This window comes from Lutra lutra, chromosome 13 (assembly GCF_902655055.1).
Source record: "Lutra lutra chromosome 13, mLutLut1.2, whole genome shotgun sequence".
NCBI classification, from domain to species: domain Eukaryota; kingdom Metazoa; phylum Chordata; class Mammalia; order Carnivora; family Mustelidae; genus Lutra; species Lutra lutra.
Window position 1 is genome coordinate 45,375,299 of NC_062290.1, and position 18,630 is coordinate 45,393,928.

Sequence of the window (18,630 nt, forward strand, 5' to 3'; positions counted from 1 at the left end):
CCTGCTCAGCGGGGAGCTGCTTCCTCCTCCTCTCTCTGCCTACTTGTGATCTCTGTCTGTCAAATAAATAAAATCTTTAAAAAAAAAAAAGTAACGAAGTACTGATACATGCTACAACTTGAATGAACCTTGAATATACTGTGCAAAGTAAAAAATTCTGCAAGTGAAAGAAACCAGATAAAAAAGCCTCACAGTATATGACTTGCATAGACAAATCCATAGAAAGAGGAAGTATATTCGTGGTTGCCCAGGGACTGGGAAAGGGGAAAGTGGGGAGTGACTGCTTAATGGGTACAGGAGTTCCCCTTTTTTTTTTTTTTTTAAAGATTTACTTATTTTTGAGAGCAAGAGCATGGGGGAGAGTAGCAGAGGGGAAAAGAGAGGGACAAACAGACTCTGCACTGAGCACGGAACCCAAGGCAGGGCTCAAACTCAGGATCCCGAGATCAGGACCTGAGCCAAAAACAAGAGTCAGATGTTTAATCAACTGAGCTGCCCTAGGATAGCCTCCCCTAGGATTTCCTTTTAAGGTAATAAAAATATTCTGGAGCTAAAAAGTGCTGATGGTTGCACAATTTTGTAAACTTACTATATGCCACTGAGTTGTACACTTCAGTGACTAAAGTGCTATGTCACAATAAAATAAATAATAAAAATAAAACAATAAATAATAAAATAAAAAATAACTGGGGGGAAGAAACAAGATAAAAATGTAAAGGAACTGCTATCACAGTGAGGAATACTGATGGGGAGGAGGTTTAAGAAAGAGAAAAACAGGGGCACCTGGGTGGCTCAGTTGGTTAAGCGGCTGCCTTCAGCTCAGGTCATGATCCCAGCGTCCTGGGATCGAGTCCCACACCGGGCTCCTTGCTCGGCAGGGAACCTGCTTCTCCCTCTGCCTCTGCCTGCCTCTCGGCCTACTTGTGATCTCTCTGACAAATAAATAAATAAAATCTTAAAAAAAAAAAAAAGAAACGAAAGAGAAAAACAAAAAACCAACCTGGAAGTGAAGCAGGATACTGCAAAAGAATACTCCTTGCATATACTTCTTCTGAGGCAGGATCAAATGAAAGAGGAGACATTGGTGGTAAAAGATCCACAGCCTTAAAACACAGAATTCATCATTTTGAAACATACATTTACTCAGTACCATAATAACACTAAGTTAATCTAAGAACAGATGATTTTTCCCCCTACGAAGATAGAATTATCAAGCATATAAATTATCCTGTAACTATTTTTACACGAATGAGTACAATATTAGAACAAGGGGACTTACTCCACCTCCAACTGTGCCTCAAATGTAATACTACCTAATAGCAAAAGAAATGTCTCATTTTCTTTTTAATATAATCCTCTGAATCTAAAAATAGTAACTATAATTCCAAAGCAGACAGTGAATACCCAAATACATACTTAGAAAAATAACAGAAACCAAAACATTTGAACTTTAGGCTCAGGTGCAAAGATGACAACTTACACATGCATAGCATTCCTAGACCATTTGTAACATAAATCACAAGACTGCCTTATATTCAACTACTTTCCAAAAGGCAAGTCAACATTACTTACTGGAGTCAAACCTTCAATTAGACTGAAAGGAGACAGACCAAGAAATTCTTTCCACTTTTTATGCCATTCTCCTTGTTTTTCAACAACAGAATGTTTTATATTGGTGACATCTTCCTTTATTTTACACCTACAATAGCATAAAAACAGAACTTCATTCAAATCATGAATATATAAAAGTACTGAGTAAAATTTAAGAATACAACAGTTTGCAGAGAAAGAGAAGAAAATATAATCGGAAGTTCAACCAGTATAGTACATAAAAACTGAATAAACTCTCACAATGAACATTCAGAACCTAAAGTACTTTTTTCCTTTTAAGACCAGAAAGCAATCATATATCTATTATTCCATTTATCTTTAAAATATTCTTTTTCCCTAATTCTGAATTCAAGTCCAAATTCTACACCTATACTCTATCCACTCCTAAAGGTAGTCCTACCTCCCAATTACTCAAATAACAAATTTTTCTGAGGCTTAGTTTTACGTAGACTCCAAAGAAAAGCTTGAGAAAGTTAAAATTATTTCGTAAAGAATTATCACTAAGGGCAAATAATTTATTCTAGACAAAAAGAAAACTACATTAATTGTCCTTTCTACTTAATGTGTCTCTCCAGGACTTTTTGAGTTCTAATAAAATGTTCACATTTATTTGCCAATGCTAAAGAATTATCAACTACATGAGTTCTGCTGAAAAATTATCAAACCCCCCACTCCTCCCCCAATAATGCAACAAAAGATCTTTCTACAGTACCTCATATACTTCAGATCTGATAATCTCTCTCTCTGAAGTTTGGCCTCCTTTTCCAGGAAGTGAAGGTCTATTGTCATTCTTGCTGGGTCAGCCTGACAACGTTCATATTTCACTACTTTCAAGACTTCATTTAATAACTGAATAACTGTTAACAGGTTCAATTTTCCAGCCTCATAAACATTTCCAATGTGCAACTTAGGATTCAGAGGGGGGAAAAAAAGTGGTTCTTTAGATAATAAACTGTTAAATAAATATATTTGTTTTTTACTATTATATTAAAAAGTTACCTTAAAGAAGAGTGAAACAAGTCAAATGTCTACCCAAAAATGAAGCCAAGTAAATAATTTTGGTCCAACAAAAACTACTGTGAAAGGATTTAACATGCTGTGCCATATTTTTATATAACGCAAAAAAGTTGCAAGCTAGAACAACAAAAGAAATGCAAATAAATGGAAAGCAAAATAAAGACTGAGGAGAAAGAGCAGGTTTGGTTAAAGATCATGAATTCATATTTTAACAAAAGGTGCAAAGTGATGGCCCATTATAGCTGATTCCAAACTCAGACATGTTTATTTGGCCTGCACAATTCCAGTATTTTAAAAATCATTTGAATTAGCTGCCAATCAACTAAAAATCTTAGATTTCACATGAAAATTATTATTTCTCTAAATACCTCATCACTTCCTACTTTACCCCTTTTGTTACACACAATTAGCATACATTACCTATCTAGCCTCTGTAGGAACCTGAATTTGCAGACTCTGATTTTTACATACCAGAAATTTGCAGGGCTAGCATGTTATCTATTACAGTGAAAGCTTTACAGTATCACAACACTATTTTACCTTTGTATTTCCCTATACTATAATTAATGCCTGGCATATAGCAGATACTTAACAGATTATGAGTTCACTAAGAAAAAAAAAGATACAGGCTATCCAGATGGAAATGTCATATAAGCAAGTGGAAATAATTTGATGCAGTTCAGGTAGACAGAGAGACTAGAAATACTAATTTGGGAATACCACTGTATAGGATACTGATGAAAAAAGAATTAAGAAAACACAGATGAAGAAAAGTAGGGGGGAAGAAAAGTAGGCACTAAAGGAACCATGGAAAGACTTTCATTTGAAAGTTAGAGAAAAAGAATCAGTAGAAAAATTGAGAACAGCTGTCTGAAAAACCAAAGAGAATAAAGACACAGTATCACAAATGCTAATGGGAGAAGAGACTAAAATCCTTAACAGAATCAAGAAGAAAGAGAAACCACAGGGTGGAGACATTTTAAAAAGACATTTAGCAAATAGATCACTGCTGCTCTCCTTGAGATCTTATAAAGAACTTGTACCATACCATCTTCCTACTAAGTAACCTCCTCCATGCATCTACTATAAGATGTAGCACCATAAAAGGGATGAACAGTGAAAGTTCATATATATAAATATACACACTCTTATAATATATACACGGTTAACAATAGTCCTCTGTATGAATGCTCTACTAGATTTAGTCACAAAAATAAATTCTGGAATAAAACACTGTAAGAAAAAGAATATACATTATTTATGTTTACATATTATATATTAGTTATATATTGAATACATGTATTTATTATTACTATATATAATAATTACATAAAGAGTTTTCTCAGTAGTTTACTTAGTATCAAATGCTTACCTGACACATTTGTTTCTCAATTCTGTCAAGTAAGAGCCTTGGAATATTGATAGCAACATTAGTTCCATCTAAAGTATATTGGTTAACAAGATTAAGGACTGCATTAACAACTTCTCTTTCTTTTTCCAAATACATGAGCGTTTCATTCACTGAAGCCCACAAAGACCGAACCTTTAAAAACAAAGACAAAGACTATACATATCTGTACATATATCAAAGAAATGTAAAACACAAATACATGCTCACTCTCTAGAACAAATGAAGTACTCCTACAGTGATTTCTGATGAGGAAATTGTCTAAAAGCACTCATACTACTTCCAAAGGGGTTTTAAAACTAAAAAATGTCTCAGGAGAAAAAAAATAATTTCTCAGGAGAATTTAGCCCACCATGATTTTCAAAACAAATCTAAGAAACTTCATACTACCAAGATGCAATTACCATTTTCTATGTTTTGACATGCAATATAATAGAAATCAAGCAGGGGCACCTGGGTGGCTCATTTGGTTAAGTGACTGCCTTTGGCTCAGGTCATGATCTCAGGGTTCTCAGATCAAGTCTTCCACTCCCTCTGCCACTCCACCTCACTCATGCTCTCTCTCAAATAAATAAAGAAAATCTTTAAAGGAAAAAAAAAAAGGAAGAAAGAAAGAAAAAAAAAAGAAACTTTTCAGGGAGAAATAATAAAAGATTTTCAGGAAGGGAAAAAAACACACTACATATCGATATTAAGATTCATTCAAGTTCCAAAAGGTAAAAACATGAAAAACCATGTTTTTTTTTTAAGATTATTTATGTTATTTATTTCACAGAGAGAAAAAGAGAGAAAGAGAGAGGGAGAACACAAGCAGGCGGAGTAGCAGAGGGAGAGGGAGAAACAGGCTCCCCATTGAGCAGGGAGCCTGATGCAGGGCTTGAACCCAGAACCCTGGGCTCATACCTGAACCAAAGGCAGGTGGCTTTTAATCCACTGAGCCACGAGGTGCCCTGAAACCATGCTTCTTTAAAAGCAAAGAATCTTAAACATATATTAACCTATGTTCATTAAATGCACGTGTAAGAGCATTTACAGGTGGCAGCTGCACCTGTGGTGAGCAGAGCATAACAGCTATCCAATCACTAGGCCATATGCTGGAAACTCACGGAACACTGTGTGCCAACTATACTTCCATTAAAATAGTAAACAAAATTTTTAAAGAATGTTCATAGCACTCCCATTTGTAAGTCAAAAACTGCAACTAACCCAACTGTCTACCTAGATTAAAAAAAATATGTTGTGCTATATTCATAAAACACTCCATAGTATTGAGAAAGGAACACACAACCTACACACACAACGGCACAGATAAAACAGCATGAGTCAAAGAAGATAAACACAAAAGAATATATTCTACACTCCCCTTTAATATAAAGTTCAAGAAGAGTCGAACTAATCTCTAATGTAAGAAAGAAGGAAAGTGTTTACTCTTGCGGGGGAAATGGTTGTACATGAAAAGGGGCTTGAAGCTTCCAGAGTAACGTTCTGTTCCCTAAACTGTATGCTGGTTACATACGTGTATTCACTTTGTGAAATTTTATCAGGCTACATACTTATGACTTCTGCACTTTTTTGTACACATGGGATTCCTTAAAAGAATTTATAAACGTGGGAGGCGAGCAGGGAAATACAATTGCACCCACATTTGTGTTTGTGTCTTCCCACCGTACAAAGTTAAGTCCCCAAAGAAGACTCGTTGACTGGCAGTCTAGGGGTCTCACAGGATTGCATTCCTTGGTGGAAAAAGATCCAGAAACTGGTTCTCAGATTTTTTTTTTTTTTATTCTCAGATTTTTACTTTTATTTTGTTAATGGATAAAAAATTGACCGGACTCAGGGAAACTGGTTACAAACTCAGGAGAGAGCAATGTGAAAACTTTCAAACACGTTTCACATCAACCTATTAAATTTACAAAGATACCGTGTTCAGTAATAGAAGTATTCATATTCCACAAAGCTGGAAGATCCATGACAGAAGTGACTTTGCCTCTTTCTTTCACTGCTAGAGCTCTAACATCTAGAACACTTGGCACATTGCAGGTATCAATAAAAATTCACTGAATGGATGAATAATTATTTCCTGAGGAGGGCACTCACCTTCCCCAGTGACAAACTGTCTGGAAAGCCAAATTAACACCCAAAGCAGCTCAGTGATCATAAAAACAGGACGAAGAGCTTGAGAGAGAGTTCATCTAAACATAAAGGCCTAAGAAAACACTCCAATCGCACTCAAAGCCACCCTCTGAAAACCTTAGACTATTTATGTCTGCCAGATTCCTCCCTACTGCCAAGCCAGCTTCAATGTGACTTCTCATTCTTCCATACTTGATATCTCCCTTCAGTTAACATATTTTATTTACATAAATTAATACTACTGATTAAGTTACAATCAAGCTGAACTTTTAACCATATTTAAAACTGCTTTTGTATATATTTAGTCTCATAAATTATAAGTTAATTTTTCCATTATATTCATGCTTTTTAAAGGCACCCTGTTGATACTTTTATATATCACTTATTAATGAGTTTTTTAAAAAGTAACAGTTTAACAAAAAGAAATGACAAAAACAGAATATAAGGGTCCAATTAAGTAAGTCAACACTGCACATCATGAAAGTAAGAAAGATTAAATTTCTCCCTTAAAAAGTCACCTCACCTTTTGGATTTTCTCTTGTATATTACTTTGGTCATCATAGGGTTCCATTCTAGTTAAAAAATAAATGATCTCATTAGTCATTTTTTTTTTATTTCATGGTAATTTACCACCAAAAGAGCGAACTGATCCATAAACCCACTCACTAACAACCACTCCAATTTTTTAAAAAAATACAATTCTAGCTCAAAGCAATCAATTTTTTTATAGATTTTATTTATTTATTTGACAGAGAGCGAGAGCGCACAAGCAGGGGAAGCAGCAGAGGGAGAGGGAGAAGCAGACTACCACTAAGCAGGGAGCCTGACTCAGGGCTTATTCCCAGACCCCAGATCATGAGCCAAAGGCAGACTCTTAACCGACTGAGCCACCCAGGCGCCCCAAAAGCAATAAATTTATAAGAAGAAGTGGACTAGGAATCAGAATTATGTTCTAATCCTATGGGACTCAGTTTCCTTACTGGTAAAATGCAGAAGCTGCACTAAGGCAACTTTCAGCTCTAATGTAAAAGTCACTTACTTTTTTATTTGGTTTTGCTGTTCCATACATTCTGCTCTCAAATTTCGTACTTGTTTAACTGACAATCTGTAAGAAAACATACAAATAACAATTATAATTCCACTACAATTAACTGGTATAGGCCACTTTGATATTTTCCCCCATTTCTTATCTTTTCTCAAGGCCTCCAAAGACTACTCTTCCAAATACAGCCAGCGGCCAGCTGAAGGAGTCTAGACTTCCTCCAAGACTTACAGTGTGATCTAACATACAGGTTGCTATTGAGATGGACCAGGACTTCTCGGCTCATATACACTCTGTCTTCAAATAAAATGCTGGAAGTAGGACTACTCTGCTCTCTTATCCTCATCACACATAACTAGGGTCACAATAGGCAACATTGTAGTTTCAAGATGATTTCAAAGGATTCTTTAGTTTTCACAATAGGTAACACAACTTTTAAAAAGTTGTCTTGGGATGCCTGGGTGGCTCAGTGGGTTAAGCCTCTGCCTTCAGCTCAGGTCACGGTCTCAGGGTCCTGGGATCGAGCCCTGCATCAGGCTCTCTGCTCAGCAGGAAGCCTGCTTCCCCCTCTCTCTCTGCCTGTCTCTCTGCTTACATGTGATCTCTCTCGCTCTGTCAAATATATAAATAAAATCTTAAAAATAAATAAATAAAAAGTTGTCTTACTGTAGTTGTTTATAATCATTAAAAATTTGACAGAGTTGGGGCACCCGGGTGGCTCAGTGGGTTAAAGCCGCTGCCTTCGGCTCAGTTTATGATCCCAGGGTTCTGGGATCGAGCCCCACGTGGGGCTCTCTGCTCGGCGGGGAGCCTGCTTCCCTTCCTCTCTCTCTGACTGCCTCTCTGCCTGTTTGTGATCTCTGTGTCAAATAAATAAATAAAATCTTTAAAAAAAAAATTTGACACACTCTATTTCTTGAGACTAGAAACCTTGCCTGTCTTGTTTAATGCTGTACGACAGTGCCTAAACAATATCTGGCACACAAAAATAACTCAAATAAAAATTTGCTGACAAGAGGAACCTAAATATAACACAAGATTAGATGGTTAAAGAAACTATGGAATACCTACTTGATGGAATATCTACTTAATGGATACTAAACTATTAAGTAGATATTAAAAGCAATATACTTTAGAAAATTCAAAAAATAAAAATAATTTTTCAATTTTTTAATAAAAGCTATATAGTATGGCAATATGGAAAAATTTACAGAATGAAATATGAAGAGAAAAAATACAAAATAGAATGAGCAAAATAATTACAGCATAAAGATGTAAATCCATGTTTAAAAAAATGAAAAACACCTAAGACAGTGAATTTTTAAACTAAGGTAATATTTTTCTTTGCTCTAAAGTTTTATGTACATCTGCACAGTTTTAAAATATCTTATTCAGAAGTTATCTAGCTTTAAAATGAAAATAGGACACTGAGGGGTTTTGAGGTAGGCACAGATTACTCCCACTGAAGGTACACTGATGACATTTGCTAAAGAGAAAGGAATTTTCATTTTCTTTTGGGTGGGGTGGGGGGAGAGAGAGCATGCAAGGGAGGGGCAGAAGGAGAGGGAGAGAGAGAATCTGAAGCAGACTCCACACCCAGTGCAGAGCCATGAGGAGGTCTAGATCTCACAACCCTGAAATCATGACCTAAACCAAAACCAATAGTCAGATGCCTCACCAACTATGCCACCCACACGCCCCTGGAATCTTCATTTTCTAACTATCAATGTATTACTTACTGTGCATTTTCCTGATACTTTCGGGTAACGCAGTCTTCTCTTTGCAAAATGTGTAAAAATCTATTACGTGCCACATGGCATCTGGCAATGCATTTGTGCATATCTTGTGATTTTACATTAAATGTCTCTGTAAAACGTATAGAAGAATCTATATGGAAGACAAATAAGATCACAGAAAATATCAAATATCAAAAATTGGAGATTAATTTTTTATTTGATTAATTTTTTATTTTTTCAGCATAACAGTATTCATTATTTTTGCACCACACCCAGTGCTCCATGCAATCCGTGCCCTCTACCATACCCACCACCTGGCGCCCCCAACCTCCCACCCCCCACCCCTTCAAAATTCTCAGATCATTTTTCAGAGTCCATAGTCTCTCATGGTTCACCTCCCCTTCCAATTTCCCTCAACTCCCTTCTCCTCTCCATCTCCCCTTGTCCTCCATGCTATTTGTTATGCTCCACAAATAAGTGAAACCATATGATAATTGACTCTCTCTGCTTGACTTATTTCACTCAGCATCAGGAGATTCATTAATTTTAAGAGATTAATAACTCAAACAACTAACAACTCCTTCTTAAAAACTGGTATGCCACATAAACAGATACAACTAATTTTAACAAAAGCATGGAAATCTATTTTTAAGTAGGCAACTAAAAAAGTTGAGTTGTTTTATAGAATCATAAAAACTTTGAAAGTTTCTCTGCCCCAAATAATTCCTATTATCACAGCTTGATATATCCATGAACAAATACACTGTTATACAAGAGCAACTTCTTACCAGCATCTCTTCACAACAAAGAAAGAAAATCAATTAAAAGAGATGAGGTTAGATCACAACACGTCTTTTGCTGTTTATTTTTCTATCTAGTAAGGCCAACAGGACAACCAAACAAAACCAGTCTCCATTTCTCAGGTAATTCTTGGCTGTGTTAATAATGATCAAAGCAGACCCTGAGAACAATCCATCCAAACATTTCAGAATCCACATTTTTAGCTGTAATAAATCCTACTTTAATGGCTAAATGGATAAACGGATAAATGGAGACCACTCCAGTGCACCTAACATTACTAATCCAGGTCCTAGTGCTACCCCCAAAGAAACCACAAATTCTATATATTCAATTGGGGATGAGTTCACTGAATGTAGAAGTCATCTAGACACTAAACATGCTGACTGGAATTGATTTAAATCGGAAATCAGAAATAGGAAAACCCATGCTTAGAAGCCTTATGCACAACAAACTCTTGCTAAATCCAAACATACATACTTCATATGAATTACTTTGGGCTAGTGCTCACTTCAACAGCACATATACTAAAATACTTTGGGCTACATGTAATTGGAATAGACCATCTACGAAAAGGAAAACTGGTAACAATGCTTATGTTGCATTAAATTTTACATATACAAATACTTAAACACCAAAATCATGAGTCTGTTCTTAAAAAATCATGCATAGAAAATAAAATGGAAAAAAAAGGTTTACATATCACATCACAGAGAAAGGATAGTAATAAATAAGAGCTCCTATAAATGGAAAAAAAGCAGTAACTTAAGAGAAAAATGAACAATTATGAATATAGTGTATAAAAAAACACAAGCTGCTCTTAAATATATGAAACAATTTTCAATCTAACTAAATAAGAGAAATACAAATTAAAACCACCCTGAGATTCCACTTTAACCTATCAGACTAAAAAGATAAAAATGTCTGACCACACACAATGTTGCTGTGTGTGACAGAGGTATAAACTGATCAATCTCTACAGAAAATACACGGATAACTAACAAAATGCACAATTCCTTTGACCAAGCAAATGGTAAATGGTCTTCAGGAATTATACACACACACACCAATAGTTACTTACGTTCATTAGAGGCTTTCAAACTATAGTTCCTGTAGAATATTAACTATTACCTTGTGAGGTAATTTAATGTTTTTATCTTACCTTGCTTTATTAAAATCTCTCTATGACTTACAAATTATGAAAAACAAAAATTTAAAACTGAAAACAAAAAAATTCTTATTAAAAATATAACTTACTTTTAGAATGGGTTTTGATATATTTTATTGCAACAAATCGTGCAAAATGATACATCAGATGAATAAACTTAGGACCACCAGGAGAAAGAAAAAGTGACCCAACAACTTGAGGAAAGCTACTTCCACATTCCACCTATGGAAAAAAGAAATAAGACAATTTGAAGACTTTATGAATAATAACCTTATCAAGTAATAACCATAAGTCTGGGGAGCCCCAGCTGCACAGCTGGTTAGGTATCTCTGGGTTTTGACTCAGATCATGATCTCAGGGTCGGGTTCAAGCCCCCCTTCTGGCTCTGCACTCAGCGCAGAATCTGCTTAGAATCTCTCTCTCCCTCTTCCTCTGCCCCTCCCAACCCATGCCTCATGGGTGCTCTCTGTCAAATAAATAATAGATCCTTTGAAAATAGTAATAATAATAGCCATAATTCCTACTATGTAAAGATTATTCCATTTGAACCAGAAATTGAATATTTTAATATTTCTAAACTCTTGGTGGACTTGGTCACAAAAAATAATTATAAAGCCACAATTATGGATACTATATGGGGACACAAGTTGAAGTAATCTATCATCAAAGAAGTTTTCTTTAGGGGCACCTGGGTGGCTCAGTGGGTTGAGCCTCTGACTTCAGCTCGGGTCATGATTTCGGGGTCCTGGGATCGAGCCCTGCGTTAGGCTCTCTGCTCAGTGGAGAGTCTGTTTCCCCCTCTCTCTGCCTGCCTCTCTGACCACTCGTGATCTCTCTCTCTGTCAAATAAATAAATAAAATCTTTTGGGACACCTGGGTGGCTCAGTTGGTTAAGCCGTTGCCTTTGGCCCAGGTCATGATCCCAGGGTCCTGGGATCAAGTCCCGCATCCGGATCCTTGCTCGGCGGAGAGCCTGCTTCTCTCACTGCCTCTGCCTGCCTCTCTGCCTGCTTATGTGTACTCTCTCTCTCTCTTTGGCAAATAAATAAAATATTTAACAAATAAATAAATAAAATATTTTAAAAAATAAAAAAATTTTTTAAAAGTTTCTTTAAACAAAAACTATGACATAAACTCGCAAGAACTCAGAAACCTATTTCCAATGCATCTAGGCAGCAAAGCTGGTTTCCTAGAAATACACAAAATCCTAACCAAAACCACCAAAAATATTATTTTAACAAATATTTCCTTGCTACTATACTGTTAGCATAAAAGCATTAAAGACTTCACCTCCAAAAAATTAATGTAGGATTATACTTCAATAAAGCCAAAAATAAAATTTAAGGTAGTTTTTTTTTTTTTTTTTTTAATTTTATTTATTTGACAGACAGAGACCACAAGTTGGCAGAGAGGCAGGTAAATAGAGAGAGGCGGAAGCAGGCTACCCGCCAAGCAGAGAGCCCAATGCAGGGCTCAATCTCAGGACCCTAAGACCATGACCTGAGCAGAAGGCAGAGGCTTAACCCACTGAGCCACTCAGGCATCCCTTAATGTAGTTTTTAACTTAAGTTTACATCTTCCAGAAAGAGCATACTTACAGAAATCTTTTTTAACCATTCATAGCAATGTTTACGGAATTCAGTGTCACTCTTTTGGTCAAAAGGAGGCCAACAAAGCCTTAAAAACAGATATAAAAGCATTAGAATTATGAACAAAAAAAACTCGGCAAAATTTTTAAACATGAAACTTCTGTCCTATACTAGAAACATAAATGATAAATGAACCAAAGCTAGTATTTATAGATTTCAACTAAAGAAGGACTCCAACCTGTGAGAAATTGGGTATTTTCCTTTATAAGTTACTATAAGGTTGAGGCCAGTTTACCACAAATCATCAGTGTATACATATATTAAAGGAAGGAATGAAACATCATTAAAATTACTACAAATTAGCTAAAGAAGACAACACTCTCAATGAATTCACTGAACTAAGCAAAAAGATGGTATTAATAAATTAGTATGTTAAGCCTAGGGGATGGGGGGTGAGAGAGAGAGAAACATAAATGGTTGCACAGGAAGAGCCAGAAGGAATGACGTGAGAGCTTTGGACTCACAGAGACAACCCATAACACAGTCAGTGTGTACTACTGTTTTGTGTATAAACAATATATAAAATGATTAAAAAGTTTTGCCTCTGTTTTAGTCAAAAACAATAGACTTAAAATTTACCTATTTACCTATTACTTTCCCCTGATAAATTTTTATTCTGAGACATAATTTGTTTAGGACCTCATTTTTTAATACTTCTATGTCATACATTCTATAGTCATGTAAAAAATTAAGTATGCATGGAAAAAAAAGGACTAAAAGGCTAAAATGTCAGCAGTGCGATTTTCTGGTTAGTGAGTTTAGGAATGATGTTTACTTCCATCTTTAGATTTTTCTGTATTTCCTGAATTACTTAAAATGAACTGTATTTTGTTTATAATCAGAAAAAGGGGGAAAAATTAGAAAATCTATTTTTATTTGGGCAGAATAAGTCCTATAGCTTAAAGATAGAGATTTCTAAAAAAGATGTTTTAAATATACATGTGCTCCTGGTCACTCATAGCTTTAACTGGACACAGAATATTAAGAATAAGTTATCAAAAATAACAATGCCTAAACAATTTACTTGTTGCTTTTCTTCTTAAGATTTATTTTTAGAGACAGAAAGCAAAAGTGGGGGGAAGGGCAGATGGAGAAGGAAAGAATCGTAAAGCAGACACTGTGCTTTTCTATTTAAGAGGATAAGAGCAAAATACAAATATCAAAAAAACTTAAACACTTTTTCTGGTGGCAGAAGCCCAAATCACACGCAAAATATCTTGGAACCAAAGCTTACAGGTATTCATGTTTTGTTTTGTTTTGTTTTGTTTTTAAAGATTTTATTTATTTATTTGTCAGAGAAAGAGAGAGAGAGAGAGAGAACACAAGCAGGGGGAGCAGCAGGCAGAGGCAGAGAGAGAAGCAGGCTCCCTGCTCAGCAAGGAGCCGGATGCGGGACTCGATCCCAGGACCCTGGGATCATGACCCGAGCCGAAGGCAGCGGCTTAACCAACTGAGCCACCCAGGCGTCCCGGTATTCATGTTTTTATCTCCTCCTTAAACTAATACTCAACAGTATCTAACATTAGACTAAACTTTTTTTTTTTTTTAAAGATTTTCTTTGTTTATTTGACAGACAGATCACAAGTAGGCAGAGAGGCAGGCAGAGAGGAGGATGCAGGCTCCCCACTGAGCAGAGAGCCCGATGAGGGGCTCGATCCCAGGACTCTGGGATCATAACCCGAGCCAAAGGCAGAGGCTTTAACCCACTGAGCCACCCAGGCGCCCCACATTAGACTAAACTTAATAGGAATGATTTTCACCTACAGCACTTAACACTTATATATCACTGACAAAAATAATAAGGATTTAGAGACACCCAAAAAGTAAAAATAGACAAGGGGTGCGTGGGTGGCTTAGTGAGTTGAGCCTCTGCCTTCCGCTCAGGTCATGATCTCAGGGTCCTGGGACTGGGCCCCACATCAGGCTCTCTGCTCCTCAGGGAGCCTGCTTCCCCCCCTCTCTGCCTGCCTGCTTGTGATCTCTCTCTCTCTCTATCTGTGAAATAAATAAATAAAATCTTAAAAAAAAAAAAGTAAAAATAGACAAGTAATATTGCCTACAGAAAAAGGAGTAAGGCAGGGGGTAATCAGCAAAAAAAAAAAAAAAAAGAGAGAGAGTAAGGCAAAACTATACAAATAGATTGGTACCAATTAACTGTTTGGCCTAATTGTGACTAAGAAGAACGTTAGGAACTAAGTATATAAAACAAAAGTCTTATCTATAAAATAATCAATGATTTTAAAATATATGATTTTAAGATAGGTACCAAAGAAAAATCACTCAGATTTACAAAGGTCAAGCACTAAATTTGTAAGATTCAAACCTGACTTTTGTGATATCCATTCATACTAGTGAAAGGACAAAGCTGAAATTCTGGCTTATATCAGAGCATGCTCCCTTTTCAAATTTGAGAATGACGACTTATAAAAAGAAAAGAAAAGAACTTGACTCACTTGAAAACTTCTTTGGTGAGAGACTGGTCCAGTGTTTGAAACAAAAAATAAGAAACGATTTGAAAGGCATCACGGTTCAACTTGTCAAACATGTTCCTAGTAGTTTAAAAAGAAAGAGAAGCAGGGGAAAAAAAAAAAAAATGGTTAATAAAACTAGACAGCATCAAAAGCTGTGTAAGAGTTTAACACAAATTAGTATTTTTCATTCTCTTCAAGAGGTCAAAGCAAATTAAGTTTCTTTAATTCATATATATTTTATAATTAATAAAAACAAGTAGGGTGCCTGAGTGGCTCAGTCATTAAGCGGCTGCCTTCAGCTCAGGTCATGATCCCAGGGTCCTGGGGCAGGCTCCCTGCTCAGTGGGAAACCTGTTTCTCCCTCTCTCACTCCCCCTGATTGTGTCACCTCTCTCCCTGTGTCTCTCTCTGTCAAATAAATAAATAAAATCTTTAAAAAAAAAAAAAAAGAAAAACAATAAAAATTTTCTGATTCTGATAATACTGATCAAATAGAACACTGGTAGAACTTCCTTTATTGAGGGGCACCTGGTTGGCTCAGTAGGTTAAGCCTCTGTCTTCAGCTTGGGTCATGATCTCAGGGTGCAGGGATGGAGCCCCACATCAGGTTCTCTGCTCAGCAGGGAGCCTGCTTCCCCCTCCCCCCGACCTCTGCCTGCCTCTCTGCCTACTTGTGATCTCTCTCTGTCAAATAAATAAATAAAATCTTTAAAAAAAAAAAAAAAAAAAAACTTCCTTTATCGCAATGAGAATATTCTACAAAAAGAAAAGGAAAACCTAATTAGGTGGAGAAAACTGTGGCCTATTATATCCTGAAAATGATAGAAACCAATATCTACTGAATAATAAAAACAGCTACCAATAGTTTATCATTTCCCAGGCAGTATTTTAAGCCTTTTACAGGCAATAACTCATCTAATCTTTACCACAACCCTAAAGTTAAATACTGTACTAGCTGCTTTACCATGGATTAATTCTAATGACATCAGATTGTAGTTTTTTAAATTTAGAGAGATTAGATAATTTGCCAAAACTATCCAAAATCACTTCGGAAGAGCAGTGACTTGAAATATGTCATCTGACCCCAGAGTCCAGGGTCTTAACCATTACATTTTAACCCCAGAACCACCCTTATATGAGGTAGTTCTACCAAGTCTTTTAAAGTTTTTTTTTTTTTTAAAATAACAACCAACAGGGGTGCCTGGGTGGCTCAATGGGTTAAAGTCTCTGCCTTCGGCTCAGGTCATAATCCCGAGGTCCTGGGATCAGGCCCCGCAACGGGCTCTCTATTCACTGGGGAGCCTGCTTCCTCCTCTCTCTCTACCTACCTCTCTGCCTACTTGTGATCCCTCTCCGTCAAATAAATAAGTAAAATCTTTTAAAAAAATAAAAATAAATAAAAAAATAAAAATAACAACCAAGAAACCAAACCATATAAGAAATGCTACACAGCTATAAGGAATCAAGAGTTAGTGTAAGGGCAGTACGGCAGCCACTGGGCCAGAGTCATCAGCCACTGTTCTAGGATGGATGTCCACTCCTCACACCCTGTGTCTGGTAAGACACAGAAAATTCAGGCTTCAGGAACTGCCAGAGCCAGGAGGAGGAGAGTTTTCTTGAACTTCATCTACAACAACCTGCTGATGAAAAAGGATCCACCTCGGATGTCATGTTCCACTGTATGGCCCACCTATAGGATTTTAAGCTACACTTTGGCAATTCCCAAGGCAAACCAAGTCAAATTTGGCACAGAGATACAGCCGCCATTTTTCAAAGTCCTTGTAGTAAAGTCTGAGTAGTAGCAGGGGAAATGGAGTCGGAGAAATGGGGTGGCTGGGTGACGGACACTGGGGAGAGTATGTGCTACGGTGAGTGCTGTGAATTATGTAAGACTGATGATTCACAGACCTGTACCCCTGAAACAAATAATACATTATATGTTAATTTTTTTTAAAATTAAAAATTAAAAAAAAAATTTAAGTTCTCCGGATAAGTGAAAAGGGGATAAAAATGCAGCACACATCCCAAGAGAAGTTAAAAGGTTACACTCAGGAAAGAAAAGAAATAACCTGTCAAAGTTATCAGATAAAAGATTATAAGAACCCTACCCCATTATTCTAGTATAAAAAGGTCATCTGCATGGGTGCAAAAGAGAAGAGTTCACCACAGTAGTATCAAAAGAAGTTAAAAGCAAAAGAAGCAAATAACCATAAAGGAAAAGTCTCAGAAGAAACCGAGGACATCATCAAAAAGGGGCAGGGGAAGCTCATTAGAACATAATAGAATATATCTAAGGATATTCTATGTGCTAATATGAAATATTCTTAACACTTAAAACAGAGATCTGAGATCTTTTCATGTCTGGTACATTTTCAACAATTATCTGTAGGGATATCTCAATTGTGTGATTCCTTATTTTCAGACTCAAAAAAAAAAAAAAAAAAACTGGCTTAAGAGTTAGGCAATTACTTGGGGTGCCTGGGTGGCTCAGTGGGTTAAGCCTCGCTTGCCTTCCTCTTAGATCATGATCTCAGGGTCCTGGGATCAAGCCCCAAGTAGGGCTCTCTGCTCAAGAGGGAGTCTGCTCCCAGCACCGGCCCCCCCAACTGCTCTGCCTACTTGTGACCTCTCTCTGTCAAAGAAATAAAATCTTAAAAAAAAAAAAAAAAAGTTAGGCAAATACAAAAGGAGCTGTGACGCACTGGAATGCAGGACAAATGAAGGGGAGTACACCTTTGCACAGAAAAGGCTTTGTTCTCAAGTTGAAATAAAATGAGTTGAGATTAAAGTTCCCATGCTTATCCATATGTCAAACAACTCTTGTCCTTGAAATGTTTCTATTCCTCAACTGACACAAAGGAAGATCCTTCCTTCTTATTATCTCTCAAGCCTGATATTTTTCACATAGTATCCTGTTGTCTTCCCTTTGACACTTACTAGAATTTTTAGTAAGACATTTGTTGAAGGTTTGTTCATCCGCTAGACTGAAATTCTGCAAGGGGAAAGTTTATGCCTATTCTGTTCACCCTGCGTACCCATATTATATGTAAGTTAATTTAAAAAGCTAAAAAAAAAAAAATGTTAAGTAAATTTGACAGTATATTCAAGTCTGAAGCATTTTAAAGAGGACACCTGTTTCAAAATGATAGCTCCCTCCTAACAACCAACTAAAATGACTCTTAGGGATAATCTATGATGGTGCTGGGGAGAAGGCAGCACAGATTTTAACTAATTTTCAAAGGTAGAAAACAGACTGCAGCTGGAGAGAAAACTCAAATTGCTAAACACTGAAGAGAAGGATGCGGTGGAAATGGCAAGCATCCTCAATGAAGGCCTGGAGCAGCTTCAAGCTTCTCTGCCAGCACAAAGAAAATGAAACTATACTGTTGGCAATTAAATCATGTGAAATAACTGGACTATTTATTAATACATAAGTATAACCTTAGACATGCTCTCTACTGGTTGACAATTTTTAGAATAGGCTTCTAAACAAAGCACTTCTACATGTAAATAATAGTAACCTCTAAACAAATAGTTAACCAGTAAATCTTAATTATGGCTCTAAGCAAAAAAAAAAAAAAAAAGTATAGCTCTAAC

General features: G+C 36.4%; 1 protein-coding gene across 1 annotated transcript in view; it reads right to left on the reverse strand.

Annotated features, from left to right (window-relative positions):
* HAUS6 (HAUS augmin like complex subunit 6) overlaps nt 1–18,630 on the reverse strand; it is a 43,266-nt gene that overhangs the window by 23,416 nt on the left and 1,220 nt on the right. Inside the window, exons 2-11 of the mRNA XM_047699697.1 lie at nt 15,016–15,111; nt 12,512–12,590; nt 11,003–11,135; nt 8,951–9,098; nt 7,209–7,274; nt 6,693–6,741; nt 4,001–4,171; nt 2,324–2,517; nt 1,573–1,699; nt 1,001–1,103 (exon numbers count right to left, since the gene is read on the reverse strand). Of these exons, the coding sequence (XP_047555653.1) occupies nt 1,001–1,103; nt 1,573–1,699; nt 2,324–2,517; nt 4,001–4,171; nt 6,693–6,741; nt 7,209–7,274; nt 8,951–9,098; nt 11,003–11,135; nt 12,512–12,590; nt 15,016–15,111 (1,166 nt within the window). The remainder of the gene's footprint in view (nt 1–1,000; nt 1,104–1,572; nt 1,700–2,323; nt 2,518–4,000; nt 4,172–6,692; nt 6,742–7,208; nt 7,275–8,950; nt 9,099–11,002; nt 11,136–12,511; nt 12,591–15,015; nt 15,112–18,630) is intronic.